Source organism: Tetranychus urticae, chromosome 3 (assembly GCF_039701765.1).
Source record: "Tetranychus urticae isolate SD_2017Ah chromosome 3, NJAU_TeUrti_SD_1.0, whole genome shotgun sequence".
In the NCBI taxonomy this organism is placed as follows: Eukaryota; Metazoa; Arthropoda; class Arachnida; order Trombidiformes; family Tetranychidae; genus Tetranychus; species Tetranychus urticae.
Genome location: NC_142960.1, coordinates 14,717,378 through 14,734,538, shown reverse-complemented (window position 1 = coordinate 14,734,538; position 17,161 = coordinate 14,717,378). Strand labels below are relative to the sequence as shown.

Below are 17,161 nucleotides of genomic sequence, written 5' to 3'. Positions count from 1 at the left end.
CAAATTAAATTTGCTTCAATCTTCAAATTTTTATCTCGTTTATAATGCTTTTAATAATTAAATATCATGAAAACCCACTTTTTTGTTGAAATATTATGAAAGGACAGAGAGCAAAACAAAACATATCTTTGGGTTTCCTTAATAATGAATGAGCTTAGGAAAATCGATTCAATTCAGAAATGGTCCCTATTTGAATCGTTGTCAAGTTACAGTAGTAACCAATCACTGACAGACAGGTTTACTAAATTTATTTAATTTAAAGTTTCAATTATTTTGAATTAGTCTTCTGTTGGTTCTTTGATAAATTTACTTATAACGATCTCCATTATTTTAAATTCATACAATGTCGGGATTTTTCGATTCCATTCCTACCCATATGGTAAGCCTTGTTTCTTAATGTTCATATTGATTATTGCGAAGCATTGACAAGGAAAATTATATTACACTAATATCATTGATCATTCCTATCTTCAGGACTTCGTTGGCCAGAAAAAAGCCGAGAAATTATTCCAAACCTTAATCCTAGCTGCTGCTGTTATTGGTCTCGCGATTGGCTATCACTATGAACAGTTTTCTTATACTGTTTACTCTCTTGGTGCAGGGTTTGTCATCTCTTGTTTGGTGAGTTAAAAATTCATGATTTGCATTGAAAGACTTATGCTAAATTTAGTCCTCCATATGTTAGACGTTGATAAATAGTCATCAAAATTAGCCAATTAACAAGTTTAGACTAAACAAAACTTAATTAATCTTAAACTATTAATCAGCTTTTATAATATGAGATACAATTTGTATATAATTTGTCCTTTCCCATTAAGTCTCAAATTTTACCACAGCTTAATAGAGTTCAAATTTCTTTGTAAATGACTGAAATTTAACTAGGTTAGGCAACAAAAGGATTAAATAATTTGTGTATTCATTTGCGTGACTCAAGTTTATGTAAACTCTTAATTATCAATCTATTTCTACGTCAACAGATTACTCTTCCACCTTGGCCTATGTATAGAAGGAATCCAGTTAAATGGCAAAAGAGAAGGAAAGAAACAAAATCAACAAAAGAAGACGAATCATCAAGTCCATCTTCACCTAGTTCCAAGGGAAAGAAAAAGAAATGATTAATGATTATTGTGCAAGTGTTTTGTAATTTGAAAGTAATGGCGAACCTTATTTAACTTTTGAATAAATCGTTAATGGGAAACGCCATTACTTTACGATATTGGTTTTAAAATAAAAAACATTTTTGTTCTAATCAATTTGATTTTAATCTTATTTACAAAGTCTTTTTTTAAAGGTTGTTACAACATATTTGTCACGTTTTGTCTCATCTCAGCGCCTGAGAGTAATTTCCAAAATGAAGACAGGATAGAGTTAACATGAGGCACATTCAAAAGCCTCTTTTCGTATTCTTTTCCCAAAGAGCAAAATGCAATAAATCATCTTTTGAATTTACAATCTGTTTGCTACTGTTATATCTCGTTTTACCATATTAATGACAATAAAAACTTGACAAGATAAGGTCAACGAATTACCAAATCTGATTGATATCAATATTTGACCGAAATTGCTGCCTCATCATTGTGATTATACAACAATTTACAATCAATTTAACGATGATTTTTTGATGGAATAATTTTCCTTAAATTAAATTCTTTTCTGTTTAGTTGGTTGAGTCGACGAAAAAAGGTTTGATAAGCTAAAATTTCTGAGAATAAAGCAAATCAAAATAACAGATTAATTAAATGAATATCAGTCAAGGGAAGCCAGACTAAAAAAGACAATCTTTGCAACAGCATAACGGGATAATAAGATAATACGACAGAACTAGCGGAGATGACTGTGAAGCAAGGCGATATTAGCTGAAGCTTTTTTTTTGAATCAAAACATTGTTCTCGAAAAATTTCCGCGTTCTAATTGTTATCATCAGAAAAGTTGACCAAAAATTTATTTATCCACCGTTTCAATCTCTCCTGCATTAATTCTGTCAGGATCAGACTGAACAGTGAATCCGAGGATCGAATTAGCAACTTTCTTTGCCTTCTTCTTCTTCTTCTTTGATGCGGCCCCAGAGTTACCATCTCCTCCATTGTTGGATGAAGGATTATTGTGTGAGGATTTAATAACGGACGGAGTTATAGCAGGAGCTGGACCCCACATCAGTTCCTGAAAGATTGAGATAATGAAAAATTTGTAATGAATAATTTTCAATTATCTTTGAAGTTTTTTATCTGCTCACCTCTGATGCTTCTTTTTTAGCTTGATTGCGGAAAAATGATCTTTTTTCTAAGAACTGGTTGGCAAAATCTTTTGTTTCTTTAGTGTCACCCAAATAAGAGTTTACATAATCGTTAACGTCAAATGGAGATTCAACATCTTTGAGAAATGCAACAAACGTTGGAACTAGAAAATAGACACAAGATTAGTAATTATTAGTTCAATCTAAATTAGTGAATTGTTAAATAAACTTACTATCAATAGATGATTTATATTTGCTCAGTGCTTCGGTGCACCATTGAGTAAACTCATCTGTCTTTTGCCGATTAAACACTTTCTTTACAGCTTCCTATAAGTCAATGTTAGAAAAATAAGTCAATTATTTTGTTTAAAAATGAACATTAATGAATTGAAACAAATGCTAAGCATTACTCACTTCATCTTTTCTAGATTTAGATTTACCACTGCACCCGCTATTATTACCACCACTGGACTTATTGCTGTGCTGCAAGGCACTACTTTTTTGCTGTTTTGGTGCATTAGTTTTGCTTTCTTTAACAGCGGGTGTTTCCCAAAAAGCTTCACCCATGTTACTTGAAAAATTTGGCCCCGATGAAGATGATGTTTGATTTGATGAACCGGTATTAACAGAGGATTGATTCCAGGCATTAGTGGAAGACCCTTTCCAGGATAACTGACTTGCTGCATTACTCCATATTCCACAGCTTGTAACCGTGTTTTGCTTAACAGTTTTCTTTTCTTCGACCTTTTTTTGTTTCTCAAGCTTTTGCGCTTCTTCTCTTTGAATCTCAGTCAATGTCTTTACAGGAGCTTGCGTTTGTTGTAAGTGACTTCTGGCCCAAGTCAACTGATTCTTCATTTGCTGTTTCTGCTGTTGCTCAAATAACTGTTGGGCATTTGATTGTTTTTCTCTGTAAAGAATATCGCTAAAAAAGTCAGAAATCCAATTTCAATAGTAGAGCATAAAAAATAATATAAAAATGACTTACAAATAAATATTTTGCCGTTCAGTCTGAGCTTGAGCTTGCTTAATTTTTTCCTCTCTTTCTTTAGCCTCTTGAAGTCGCTGGATTTCAGCTAGAGATATGGTTGTTGAGTTTTTTGAACAGGCTTGACCCCAAATGTGTTTCTCAGATGATAAATTATCAGGTTTCCATAGCTGGTTTTGGGATGGGAACTCGACAGAGGATACCACATTTGAATCAGGGCTTGGGGAATCACTATTGTAAGACCAGCCATCGTTCTTTTCGGATTTAGCTAGATCAGGCCAGATTCTCTTGGATTCTTTTTGCGAATGAGCTTGTTGATTTTGTACCTGTTTTTGGTTCTCTTTTCTTTCTTTAACTTTATAAACAAAAAAAATATAATTAATGCTAGTGAATACAAGTTATGAAATTCGATATAATGTCTTCAGCATATAAAGAGCGATTAAGATAACGAACAAAAAGTCTTCTAAAATTATGAAAATTATTAAAATGGTGCAAACAAAAGTGGTCTAATAGAATTTCACTCATCAGTTATCGAGATAATAAAACCGTTGCTTATATCAAGGTATATTCAAAGTATTTGATGAGCGGGTAATCGTGATAGTATTAAAGTTTATGTAATTGAGGGTTTCAAGAGAATCATCTTGTTCAGACAGCATGAAAGCAATCTGATATTCAAGCAAGATTAAAACATTGTTATAGAAAGTGCCACGTTGGGTTACAATAAGAGCTACTTGCAATTTCAACAACAAATACTGATGACGAAGTGAGTCAACGTGGTCAACGATAAAATAAACAGATGAATAACAGATAAATTTAAATTAAATCTCAACAAACCTTGTTGATTTTGCTGAGCCTGAAGTTGCTTTTGTAGAGCTGGCTGGTTTTGTTTTTGTTGGCTTGACTGTTTTGATTTCCGGGTCTGCTTGAAGTGAATAAAAATATTAGAATAGTGTAAATAAAAGCAAATAAATTTTTAGAATAATCCGAATTAAGCTAAATGAATGCAAATAATCAGACTGCAAAAATTTATCTCAAGAAAAGCCAGATCAAACAGTAATCATTTGATTTTGACTTTTAATTTCAGATGTAAAATCAATGATCATGATAAAATTGGTAATGAAATATTATTCTGCTTTGATTATATGCAAATCGAAAGAACTTACCATTTCTTGCTGCATCTGTTCTTGTCGTAAGATTCTTTCATTTTCTTCAGCTTCTTTTTGGCGTCTTTGTCGCTCTTCTTCTCTTTGTTTTCTGGCATGCTCTTCTGCTCTCAGCATTTCCTCATGTCTTCGTCTCTCTTCTTCCAAACGCTTTTTTTCTCGTTCTAACTCCATTCTTTCTTGGTCTAATCTCCGTTTTTCTTCCTCTTCTTCCCGACGCCTACGTTCTTCTTGATCCCTAAGTAATTCTTCCCTGAGTTTCTTTTCATGTTCCAGTTTACGGGTCAGCTCTTCAATTCTCATTTCTTCTTCTCGCTTACGCTGAGCCTCTAGTGCAGCTCTTTTTTGAGCTTCTAGTTGTTCTTTTTCCAGAAGCTTTTTCTTTTCTTCAAGCTCTAATTTATCTCTTTCTCTACGTTGTAACTCTTCTAATGCCGAAGCGGTAATCACACCACCATTCAAGTCCCAAATGCTTGATGTTGATTGAGTAAGGAGAGGACCACTACGGACAACCGGTACACCAAGTCTTGACAGCTGTTCCATCACTGATTTAGGTTCATCAGGAATGTTCGTCGGTTGAGGCGGAGTGGGTTGCATACGCCTTTGGTCGGCTTGATGTTGAGAAGTTACATATTGCTGAACAAGAACACACTGTTGTTCTTGCGCTGACAGTGTCGAAAACCCATCTTGTTTCTTTAATTGATCCAGGAGTTGTCTTAATTGAGTTTGCATTTGTAATTGTTGATTCAAAAAAAGCTGTCTTTGTATTTGATCTTGTTGGCGCTGCTGGATGATTTGTTGTTGTCTAAATGGGTTTTGACTGCAAATTTAAGAAATGATATGTAAAAATAAAATTTCTAACAAGCAAGAATCAATTAATATAAATAAAACTTACGAGTAGAGAGAGTTTGGCGATAGAGCAGAAGGAATTGCATCTGCATTGATAGGCTTTATTGGTTGTGTTTGGGGTGTTATGCTTACTACCGGAGGAGGATTTTTTTCAGTAATAAAAGGCATTCGACCCCATGCTTTAATTAGCTCACCCAACTGAGAGAATCTTTCATCACATCCTCTTCTGACTAGTAGATCTAAAGTGAAGTAGCCTGAACAAGACCATTCATACATTTCTTGAGGTAAGAAAGGACCTTGGATTTCACCCTGAGGATCACGATAGAACCATTTATAAGCATCATCATGATGGAGTGGGACAACCGTCATCTTATTACTTTGTTTATCTCTCATTACTCTCTCTTCTTGGTCTGCTTCAGCAGTCCATTGAGCGACCATGTTCTCTGCAGCCTTTTCAAGATGAGATAAACCATCCTCCTCAGGATGAGGTTTATGGTTAATATGCGAATTTTCTAAGAGAGATTGAAGATGATGCTGAGTGTTGTGTTGAGATTGTGGCTGTTGCTGAGATAAACTTTGAGTCTGATGCTGATGAAGCAACTGAGAAGAAAGTTGAGACTGAAGCTGTGGCTGAAGTTGTGATTGAAGTTGTGATTGAAGCTGGGATTGTAACTGTTGTTGAAGCTGAGGTTGAAGCTGGGATTGTAACTGTTGTTGAAGTTGGGGTTGCATTTGAGATTGAGCTAAAGACTGAAGCTGGGACTGTAGTTGAGGTTGCATCTGGGACTGGAACTGTGTTTGAGCTTGAGCTTGTAATTGAGATTGCAATGGCTGTTGCAAAGATGAATGCAGTTGGGATGATATTTGTTGGTTTTGCAGCTGGTTTTGAATTTGTGGCAATAATGATTGTTGGTGTGTTTGACTGGATAACTGAGATTGCAACTGATATTGGGAATCAATATTGTTATCAGGTAAGTTCGAAATCGGTGGAGCCATCATACCTTTACTTTCTTCATAAGAATGAGTACTAATACGATCTTCATCTAAATTAGATTGTAATTTAGAATCATTCTGTGATGATTCATTTTTGTCCATATTTACACTATCAGAACTAAGTGAGCTATTCTGATCCACTGTATTCTTTTTCACACTATTTTCTTTAGAGTTGTGACCAGATGAAATATCTTTCAAGTCATCATCCATGGTCCCTTCACGAAATGCTCCCGATGCATCGAATGTACCCACTCTTGCTTCACAAGACATATCATCATCTAAGCTCCATTCTGGTAAGTTTCCTCTACGTTCTTCGTCATCAACATCATCCCAACCTTCAGAATTTCTTTTATAATGATTGCCATAGCCTCTTCGCATTATAGGACCATTTCTATGATTATCATCTCCTAATCCATCGCGGTCATCAGTTCTCCATGAGTCATGGTTTCTTTGCCAGTTATCATCAGTTCTACCACGAGCTCTCCAATTATTACGATCATCATTTCGACCGCCTGATCTCCAATTATCAGCTAGTCTTACGTCCTTCCTGTTTCTATTGCCTTCATCACTGCTTTCACCTCTTGATAAGGATCTATCGAAGCTTTTTTCCCTGGGCCCATCTTCACTAACGCTAGTGCTCTTTTCATAGTTTTTTCTAAAGGCTTCTCGAGGCTCACCCGTCTCTCCATTCTCATCAAATGTTCCTGTTCTTTGATAATAAGTAGGCCTTCCTCGTCCTCTACTTCTTTCGCTGGTCATACCACCTCGTATGGTTCGTATGGGAGGACCAGTTGTTCTTTCATTGTTAACACTACTTACAGTAGCAGTTCTTTCTGTTCGATCACGTTCAACACTGCTACCAGTAGCATTCATCTTATTAAGCCTCAACATAGCCTCACTATTCACAGACTTTGACCACAAACGGTGCTCTTCTTCCGTTATCGGAATAAGAGCTAGAGGTAGCTGACATTTATCCACGGTCAAAGTTGGTATTTCCCTCAATTCTGGGGCCATTTCAATATCGTTATCAAATAAAGCCAACATTTCCTCACGACCATAACGATACTGAGCCAGTTTATACTTGTTACTTGGCAAAATAGAAGATGAGCTGTCTGTTGTTATGGTGTGTGCTGAAGATGGGGTATTCTGGTGACTGGAAACAGGATTAACAGAAGAACTCTGATGACTGACTCCTCCATCTGTTAGAGCTCGGAGCCTTGAATGAAAGAATGGAATATGGATTAAAAATAGAGAATGGTGGCTAAGAAGATTCAATATAGATGGGAGAAACTTACCATTCAGGACCAAATCTGAGAACAGTTTCTGCCATGATAGTAGCTTTTAATTTAGAGCTATCCAATAATTAACAAATAGTTGAAAGGAGAAGAAAAGACGGAAGTATATACCAAGGATGGTAAAACTGTGATTTTAGTGTTGAGAAAACAGACTGCCAACAGTCTATGTAGAGAACTTAGGAAATGGTGTAACTGAACCAAACAAAAAGACACTGAGAGAGATAAAGAAAGAAGGCAGAGCAATGATAAAACATGCATGGAAATCAAAGCGAATCAACTTTTCGCAGATGATGTTGGTTGTGAATGTTAATAATTAAAGTTAACAGTTTACTTACCGAGAAACACTATTGTTGTAACAGTAGAAACAAATAGAATAAAAAAGCAAAGCAAAAGACTGAAAATTAGATTTTGATAAAGGCAGAAAGAAAGTGAGACAGGGAGAGAGAGAAACAGAGAAAGAAAGAGAAGAAAGGAGAAAGAAAGAGGGAAAGAAAGGGAAAGAAAGGGAAAGAAAGGTGTCACAAATGCTGTGATACAAATTAATTTTTCAATTATTTTATGCTTAATTTTCAATCATGAAATGAACAATAATTTAAAAAATTGAAGGTTACCTTGAAATTCAAAATTCAAAAAGATTTAATTAAAAATACTGAGAGAAAGAAAGAGAAAGGAAGAAAATGGGCAAAGAAGCAACGAGTAAGAGAAAGAGAGAAACTGGGAAACAAAACTACAGTTGTTGGCTTGTTCAAATTTATCTCACTGGTTAACATAAGATTTTCAGCAAGATGGAAACAATTAATTTATTAAACGATTGACCGAATCAAAGAGCAATTTGGAAAATAAAAATAGATTGAATTGTTAATTTGTGACCGTTCACAACTGTTAACAGTCAAAAGAGGAAGATTGAACTTACTTTTCTATGGAGATGAACCAAAAGTGAAAAGTAAGAGAGAAAGGGGAGGGATCTTACTATTCTAAAACCTTTCGGTTTTAAGTGAAGAGTAAGAAGGAGAGAGGGCAGCACAAGGGAGTGAAGAGGCAAAGTTGAAAGTTAAGTCAAACTTTATTGATAATGTTAGAGAAAAGTTCGGAGTATATATGTCTCTCATGGGACATAGGAATATCAGGGTACAAATGGTTTAGTTAAATTCAGTATAAAAAATAATCATAATAAACATATAAATACAATGGTTGAAATGTGCGTAGTTAAAAGTATAATATTTCACGTTTACATTTACCGCTAGGGTTACCTGCTTTTGATTGGAAAGATACAATTGTAATGCATTGAGTTATATTGAAAAAGCCCTAGTGGCGAAGGTTGAAAGAGAGAGAGGAACATATGTTTTAAGTTTTTGTGCTTGGTTTGTTTTATTGAAGTTAATCATCATCACATTCGCCCACTGTAATTTGAGTTTGTTGTCTATCAACAAACTGCTTGAGCTGGGATGAATGAGCTTGAATTGGTGTTCCTGAAAGTGATTCCGAGATGATGTAGGTTACGTCCGTGATCTTCTTGATGACATAGTATGGACCTGTATACTTAGCTGTGACTTTAGTTTTGGATGGATGGTTAAATGGTACTTCCTTGAGTACTTTGGATCCAATCTCAAAGTTTGCGACGGGATGTTTAGCGTCATGTCTTTGTTTCCTTCTTTCTTGTTCCGTACGTGTCCTGGTCCGGGCTAATTCTCGTGCTTCCTGGAGATTGTTGGTTTGACCGGAGAAAGTCGGAGTTGGATCAGTTCCAAAGAAGAGATATGCAGGAGCATAACCAGTGATATCGTGTGGAGTGTTGTTGTAATCTGTGACAATCTTTGGTAAGAGCGTTGTCCATTTACGATGAGGATGATCTTGTAAAGCAGCTCTTACTTTGACCATCAAAGTTCCATTGATACGTTCGACAATACCGTTGGTTTGTGGATGATATGGAGTACTAAAGATATGCTTTATGTTGTGGCGTTTGAAAGCTTGTTTCAAGACTGTACTTTGGAAGTTCTTGTGACAGTCAGTTAGAATAGCTTTGATGCGAATACCAGATTGAATAAGTTTGTCTAGGAGGGTTACTACTGATGCTGATGTGTTGGTGGTTGTGGGAAAGGCCCAAACATAACGTGAAAAGTGGTCTATGAAGACTTGAATGTACTTATGTCGAGTACTACCAGCTGCAGGTCCCATGACTATAGTATCGAGGCCGACGAGATCACCAGGTTCGAGATCAACTGAAGGGAGGATCATTTGACCAATACTTGGACGATGGGTTTGCTTGACAAGCTGGCATGAACGGCATGAATCGACATAAGCTTTGATGTCTGAGATCATATGAGGCCACCAATAGAAACGAGTAATAAGTTTTACAGTCTTGTTTTTCCCAGGGTGACTGTAATCGTCGTGAAAATGCTGCAAGACTTTATTACGGAGTGTTGGTGGAATGATTGCTCGAGTGGAACCACGAGTTTTCACGGTGACGATGCCATCCACTTTGAAAGATTGTTGGATATGAGAAAAGTCAGTGGTAGCTTGATGTTGCTTGATTTCATCAGCATCGATGAGGAAAGTAACTGGGGCTCTTGATAAGGCATCAACGTGTTGTTGAGAGACGCCAGCTCGATGAAATAGCTCATAGGATCGAGTAGAGAGCTTGATACTCCAGCGATAGAGTCTTCCTTTGGGTTTCTTGAGTGTGAGGAGCCATTTCAATGCACTATGATCGGTGATGACTTTGAATGGGAGGCTAAGATAAGCTTCGAAGTGATCAACAGCTTCTACAACTGCAAGGCATTCAAGTTCGAATGCGGTATAGTTGCCTTGGTGTTCGTTGAGTGCTTTGGAAAAATAAGCAATGGGATGTTCAAGACCATGTTTGTCAGTTTGAACTAGCGTAGCTCCAATACCAATCTTTGAAGCGTCAGTGTAAAGGGTACATGGTTCATCTTTGTTGTAAATAGCGAGAACTGGTTCATTGATTAACTTGTTTTTGAGGATTTGAAAAGCGGTTTGATGTTCATCTTTCCAGTGGAAAGAAATATTTTTACAGAGGAGTCTGGTTAATGGTTTAGAGATGGTTGAGAACTTGTCTATGAAGCGACGATAATAGTTTGCAAGTCCTAAGAATTGACGAACTTCCTTGACATTACTTGGAACAGGAAAATGTTCAACAGCTTTGACCTTTTGTTTGGATGGACTAACTCCTTCAGAACTGATGATGTATCCAAGATAGTCAACTTCATTTTGCGCGAAGTTGCATTTAGATAGCTTCAGTTTGATGTTGTTATCCTTGCAAAGAGTGAAGATCTTCTCTAAGAGTTGGAGATGTTCAGAGAATGTTTTGCTGTAAATGATGATGTCATCTAAGTAATTTATTGCTCCGTTGTAGAGTAAAGAACCAAGTACTCTTTGTAGAATTCTTTGAAAAGTTGCGGGGGCGTTTTTAAGACCAAATGGCATGACGAGCCATTCATAGTGTCCTTCATGGGTTACGAAAGCAGTTTTCTCGATGCTTTCTGGGTCCATCTCAATATGCCAATATCCCCATTTGACGTCAAGTGTCGAGAAGTACTTACTACCTTGAAGACGATCAATGACATCATTGATCCGTGGCAGCGGCATCTTGTCATCTATGGTGAGGGCATTGAGACGACGGAAATCTATGCAGAGTCGTGTACCACCACCTTTCTTTGGTACACATGTGACTGGGAAGGCCCAAGGACTTTCACTATCACGAACCAATCCTTTTTCTTTGTATTCTTTAACTTGACGACTTATTTCATCAAGTTCGGCTTGAGGACGACGATAGGCCCTAAGTTGAATTGGAGGATGGTTAATAGTGGTAATCCGATGTTTGGCAACGGTGATGCGGCCAATGTCTGTTTCATTTTGGGCGAAGGCAGATTTATGTTTTTCAATGAGGGCGGCAAGTTGATCTTTCTCATGTGTCTCTCCTAACAGGGTTACTAATTCTTGAGTCTCTGGTGATCGAATGCTGACAGTCTTATCTTCTAGGTTAAGGTGAAGACCGAATTCGATACTGGTGTTGAGACCGATTAAGATTGGATAGCGGAAGTTGGAGATGATGTGATACTTGATCGTCTTGGTTGTTTTGTGGATGGTAGTTGAGGCGAGAGTGTATCCAACACTCTTAGTTGAACCTTCTAATTGGTTGATGGTTATTTGTTGTTTATTGTTGATAGGAAGGTTGAGTCGTTTACATGTCTTTAGACTCATAATGCTGATTGTACTACCGGTGTCAATGAAGGCTTCGACGGAAATACCTTCGATTGTTAGTGGAATATCGATGAATTTCAGTATTGGAGATATGTTTTTAGCGAAACATACGTCTCCGTGGTCATCTGGATGGAGTTCTTCCTCGGCAGTGTGGGTCGATGGTCGAGGTTGACTGGTTTGAGAACGATTAGGGCATTCACGATGCCAATGGTTTTCCTTTTTACCAAGTCTTTCACAGTACCTACAGGCTGGAGGACGGCGTTCAGCAGATTGACGAGGGCGGCTATTGTTATGTGGAGGTGCGGCGACCAATGTTTTTAGCAGCGGGTTTCTTTGGTTGTTGCTTTGTTAGGAATTTTTCCTTTTGTTTGTAACGCATTTCGGTTTCAGTGGCTATTTCGAGCCAATCAGAGAGTGTACGAGGGCGTCCAGAGCTCATATGGAGAGTCCAAGCAAAGGGTAAACCAGAAGTTAGTTGCGAGATGACTTGATGTTCAGCCAATTTTGCTTCACGAAGGAGTTTTATCTTACGGCGATAATACTCCGTCACTGTCTCTGTACGCTCAAGACGGATACGTTGAGCTTCGAGAAGTGGGTCCTTGAATTCAGAACCGAAGCGAGTGATCATTAAAGATTTGACAGTGTTCCAATCAACATGCTCTTCAGTTGCGATTTCTTCGGCGTACCAACTTAGAGCTTCTTTGTCTAGGCTGTAGACTAAGTCTCTGATAAGGGTGTATGGATCGTTGGTGTTGACATGTCTTTCGTACAGGACTAACCAAGCTTGGATGCGGATACCAGATGGTTCGCCAGTATAACATTTGAGAACCTTCTTCTGTGGTAAGGTTATGTACTGCGTTGGTTGGTCGATAGTCGTGTCTAGTTGTGATGTAGTGGATAAACGGTTCCTATTTTGGTCTTGGAATCGAACTGCTGGTGTAGGCGGGAGGTATGGATTACGGATTAATGTTGGTAGACGAACATTTGTTGGGTTGACCAAGGGTGGATGGGTTGGTTGATTTGGATTTGTGATTGGGTTTGAGTCGAGGTTGTCTCTTTGGGCATCTGGATCTGAGGATATTTGATCAGAGAGGTTAGTATCATCGTGATCATTTGCCATTTTGTTCTCGGCTTTACCAGGTTAAATTGGACCACTAGATGGAGCAGAAGGACCAGCGGGAGTTTCAACAGCTTGAACTTCAGGAGTTACCAAAGGACGGAGGAAGCTGGGTCGGCAAACTGGTTTTAGGGGGTTCGGTTCCACCAAAGGACAATTAGGCTGGAAGAGTTGGCTGATAGATGGAGACAAGAGATACGTCTGTTCAAAACAGGAGAAGAGATCCTGTCGACTGCGCCAAATGTGACCGTTCACAACTGTTAACAGTCAAAAGAGGAAGATTGAACTTACTTTTCTATGGAGATGAACCAAAAGTGAAAAGTAAGAGAGAAAGGGGAGGGATCTTACTATTCTAAAACCTTTCGGTTTTAAGTGAAGAGTAAGAAGGAGAGAGGGCAGCACAAGGGAGTGAAGAGGCAAAGTTGAAAGTTAAGTCAAACTTTATTGATAATGTTAGAGAAAAGTTCGGAGTATATATGTCTCTCATGGGACATAGGAATATCAGGGTACAAATGGTTTAGTTAAATTCAGTATAAAAAATAATCATAATAAACATATAAATACAATGGTTGAAATGTGCGTAGTTAAAAGTATAATATTTCACGTTTACATTTACCGCTAGGGTTACCTGCTTTTGATTGGAAAGATACAATTGTAATGCATTGAGTTATATTGAAAAAGCCCTAGTGGCGAAGGTTGAAAGAGAGAGAGGAACATATGTTTTAAGTTTTTGTGCTTGGTTTGTTTTATTGAAGTTAATCATCATCACAAATTAGTATATCACTTGACAAATTGTTTTAAATAATAATTCTGAATTAACCAGATTCAACAAAAAAACACAAACAGATGAAAATACTCTGCAACACAGTGACACCTTGTGTTATGAAAAGTAATTTAATCTTTGTTTCAAGATTAATTAAAGTGTCGAGCTAAAAATTACAATTCAATATCATTATCAATGGATAGAATCATTAATTGAATAAAAACACAGTTAAACATTTGGCTTTTTTACCGAAATTGCATTCTCTGTGTTTATATTGCAATGAATAAAAGTCATTCCTTTAATAGTCAATTTTAATGCTCAATGATTTAAGTTATTTGTTCATTGGGCGAGATGTGATGATAAGTTGGTAAAGAAGCTAAATCAACCAACAATCATTACAAGAATAGTAAAATGGTGCTCTTGATTTATTGACACAAATCTTTTCAATGCACTTTTAAATCAGATGTGCAACTAGATTGAGGAGTAGATTCAAAGCGAACGTAAATTTGAACCAACCTGATGAAAGAGTTTTTTTGATTGAAGAATAATTGCTTGAAATTTTGTTGACATTTCAATTAAATATTGAATCTAAGATTAACGTCAATTAAACAGTCAATTTTACTCTTTGTATTGAATTGACTTGAAATTTCCAATTTCAGGTACTTTTGTTATTACAAGATGTCACTAGGTGCTTATCATTTCAATAGTAAATAAAGAAATGATAAAATTGAGATTTATGAAATCATTGAGTAAACAAAACGTTTATCTACTAGCAAAATAGTAATTTCAAAAATAGATGATTTTAATCAATTAGATAACTGTTCATTGAAAAAGGCTACATTTTTTCAGCAAAAAATGGGTTTTTGACAGACGATCTTTAATCGAATAATTGGCAAGGAAATAAAGATCGATTCATGCTCTGATCGGGTTTACCAAAGATTTGATTTGAGATTAATCGATCTTCTCATCTTTACTTCTTGTACAAGACATTTATTTCTTGGATGGTTTAGGTTTGTTTCTGTCATTTAAATTTATTTTATTTTTCAATTTACTCTTTGATTCGGTCAATCACTTATAAATTAATTGTTTTTGTCCAACTGAAAATCTCAAATTAACCAGTGGGATTGAAGATACCAACCATCACCATAGTTTTGTCTCTACCTTTATCTTCTCTTGCTCGTTTGTTACTTGTGTTTCTGCACTTTTGTGTCTCTTTCACTCTCTTTTTTTCTCTGTGTTAAATTAAATCTTTTTAAGTTTTTGAATTTCAAGGTAACCTTCAAATTAATAAATAATTACTCATTTTAAGATTGAAAATTAAGCATAAAATATTTGAAAAATTAATTTACATCACAGGTCTGTGACATCTTTCTCTTTCTTTTCTCTTTCCCTGTCTTTTTTCTCTTTCTCCTTTCTGCCTTTTTTTACTACTGCCTCTTTTCCCTTTTTTTGGTTTCATTTTAGTCTGTTGTGTTTGTTGGTACATCAAAAGTCTATCTCGGTGAGTAATGTGTTCATTTTTTATACAACCCAATATTACTCCCAACCAGCATGACTTACATTAGTTTTCATGGATTCTATCTCTGCCTCTCCTTTAGCTGGACAAATGTCATCCACAGATGAAATAGAATTAGCAACTAAGATGCTTCAAATTCAGCACAAAAGGTTTTATTTGGATGTCAAACAAAACCGCAGAGGTCGGTTCTTCAAAGTTGCTGAGGTTGGAACTGCTGGTAGGAAAAGTCGACTATCATTGGCTATGTCTACAGCAGGCGAGTTTAGAGATCACCTTACTGCTTTCAGTGAACTATATGCATCTTTGGGTCCACCAAATCCTGATAGTCTACCAGAGGATGGAAAATTAAAATCAGAAGTCATGGTAAAAGATAATCGACGCTATTATCTTGATCTAAAGGAAAATAATAGAGGAAGGTTTTTGAGGGTTTCTCAAACAATGCCTAGAGGAGTTCAGCGTGCTCAAATAGCTATTCCTGCCCAAGGAATGATCGAGTTTCGCGATGCATTGACTGATTTGCTTGACGAATTTGGAAACTCTGACGGTTGCCGGGAAGAAGATAAAGTTTCAAGTTCGGGTTTTGAAGGAGAACTGCCTGAAGGAAAGTTAGTTCGAACTGACAGTAAAAAATTTTATTTCGATATTGGGCAAAATAATCTAGGAATCTATTTGCGAATATCTGAGGTAAAAAACAATTTCCGTTCGTCAATCACCATTCCAGAAAAGTCTTGGGTTAAATTTCGAGATATATTCACGGAGTATGTTGACAAAATGCGAGAATCGTCTGAAGAGAAGATTCCAAGTGGCGGTACCGGTGCAAATGGAGGTGGATCACAAGGATGCCCTCAAACCCCAGGCGGTGATTGTGGGGTGAATGTTTCAGCTAGTGAAGGTGGCAATGCTCTCTCAACAACTACCTCTAAATAAGAATAATGTTATTGTTAGACAGTACAAACAAAGCTTGTTAATTATGATTTTTGTCGTGGTTAAAGAAAACAAAATAACGCAAATAAAACATAAGTTATGAAATAAATTATCTATACCAAAAATACCGAGTCTCTCCTTATTATTAATACATAATAACGTTCAAGAGTCTAACTGAACAACAATAACAATCCTAAAAAGGATTTCTTGTTCAAAGTAACTCTCATCTTGTAAACAAGACCAGAGTTAATGTGCTTTCTGCTTTTGGAATTATTTAAGGATTTTTGGGGCGCTGCGCGAACGCAAACACCCCGCTACCAAAAATTTCACTCCCCATCTAGCTCGTTTTGAGTTAGTGGCGGGCTTCAGCCACCCTCGGAGTGCAATGAGAGGGCCTCGACCCGGAGTCCCCGCCTTTTTGATCACGGGGTTCTCGGAGCCAGGTAAGTATGAGTTGAGCCGATTCTTACTTGCTTTATATACACTCTAGTGAGAGACTAAGCTTGTGGCTTTGAATTTACTTTGCTTTGAATCATCATTTAGATAATTTTAAACATCTTCAATTTATACTCATTCAATAGACTTTAGTTTTTTAATTAAAAATACTTGTTTGGTTAATCATTTTATTTTCAATTTTACCTGTAATAACCAATCACATTCAGACAAGAAATGTAGCCAAAATAAATAAAGGATTTCATGGCCAATAGTATTAAGTATTGATGGGCAAGTTTTATCTATTTTTGTTAGCTTTAGTCATTTCCAATTGTGATTAAGGGTTCTCTTGATCCTTACAACTTGCATTATTTCTTAATCATCCTTCAATTGTAATGATTATTCAATTAATTGATTTTTTCATGGCTCATGTTTGTTTATTTAAAAGTAAGATGGCGCTAGACGTGATGTGCGATACATTCATTTATTGAATAAATTTTATTCATTTTTTTCGATATTTAACATTGGTTTCAATGGGCGAGCAATATATCGATAAATATTGAGCGCTGAAATATCGTTAAAAATCATCGATAAAGATAATATCGCCCATCTCTACGTGTATATGACATTTTTTGTACATTATGTGAAAAATTATAAAGAAAATCAA

At 36.5% G+C, this 17,161-nt stretch overlaps 3 protein-coding genes and 1 non-coding gene across 10 annotated transcripts; 2 read left to right on the top strand and 2 right to left on the bottom strand.

The window, feature by feature from the left end:
• The first annotated feature begins 290 nt into the window (after positions 1-290).
• On the top strand, positions 291-1,249 carry Spase12 (Signal peptidase complex subunit Spase12). Its single transcript, XM_015931356.3, has 3 exons — positions 291-379; positions 475-621; positions 978-1,249. The coding sequence occupies exons 1-3, from the start codon at positions 344-346 to the stop codon at positions 1,113-1,115; spliced, it is 321 nt and encodes a 106-aa protein (XP_015786842.1). The 5' UTR covers positions 291-343; the 3' UTR covers positions 1,116-1,249.
• Positions 1,238-8,385, bottom strand: LOC107364057 (uncharacterized). 5 transcript variants are annotated; one of them, XM_089268769.1, is made up of 11 exons: positions 8,133-8,385; positions 7,857-8,048; positions 7,522-7,733; positions 5,280-7,442; positions 4,385-5,204; positions 4,056-4,140; positions 3,222-3,576; positions 2,648-3,158; positions 2,467-2,560; positions 2,234-2,397; positions 1,238-2,160 (listed from the first exon to the last, which is right to left on the bottom strand). In XM_089268769.1, the coding sequence occupies exons 3-11, from the start codon at positions 7,554-7,556 to the stop codon at positions 1,942-1,944; spliced, it is 4,446 nt and encodes a 1,481-aa protein (XP_089124895.1). In that variant the 5' UTR covers positions 7,557-7,733; positions 7,857-8,048; positions 8,133-8,385; the 3' UTR covers positions 1,238-1,941. The 5 variants fall into 5 exon arrangements, with proteins under 5 accessions (XP_089124895.1, XP_089124897.1, XP_089124896.1 ...); XM_089268771.1 differs by having other exon boundaries at positions 2,648-3,143; XM_089268770.1 differs by having other exon boundaries at positions 2,648-3,143; positions 4,056-4,143; positions 8,133-8,352.
• A 6,234-nt stretch (positions 8,386-14,619) lies between these two features.
• Positions 14,620-16,187, top strand: Pur-alpha (Purine-rich binding protein-alpha). Of its 3 annotated transcripts, none has more exons than XM_015931352.3 (3): positions 14,620-14,894; positions 15,087-15,123; positions 15,221-16,187. In XM_015931352.3, the coding sequence occupies exon 3, from the start codon at positions 15,229-15,231 to the stop codon at positions 16,063-16,065; it is 837 nt and encodes a 278-aa protein (XP_015786838.1). In that variant the 5' UTR covers positions 14,620-14,894; positions 15,087-15,123; positions 15,221-15,228; the 3' UTR covers positions 16,066-16,187. The 3 variants fall into 3 exon arrangements, with proteins under 3 accessions (XP_015786838.1, XP_025017003.1, XP_015786839.1); XM_025161235.2 differs by having other exon boundaries at positions 14,979-15,123; XM_015931353.3 differs by having other exon boundaries at positions 14,620-14,978.
• Positions 16,188-16,347: 160 nt separating this feature from the next.
• On the bottom strand, positions 16,348-16,513 carry LOC112539078 (U1 spliceosomal RNA). Its single transcript, XR_003082660.1, has one exon. It is a non-coding gene; the product is annotated as a U1 spliceosomal RNA (small nuclear RNA).
• Between the last annotated feature and the right edge of the window lie 648 nt (positions 16,514-17,161).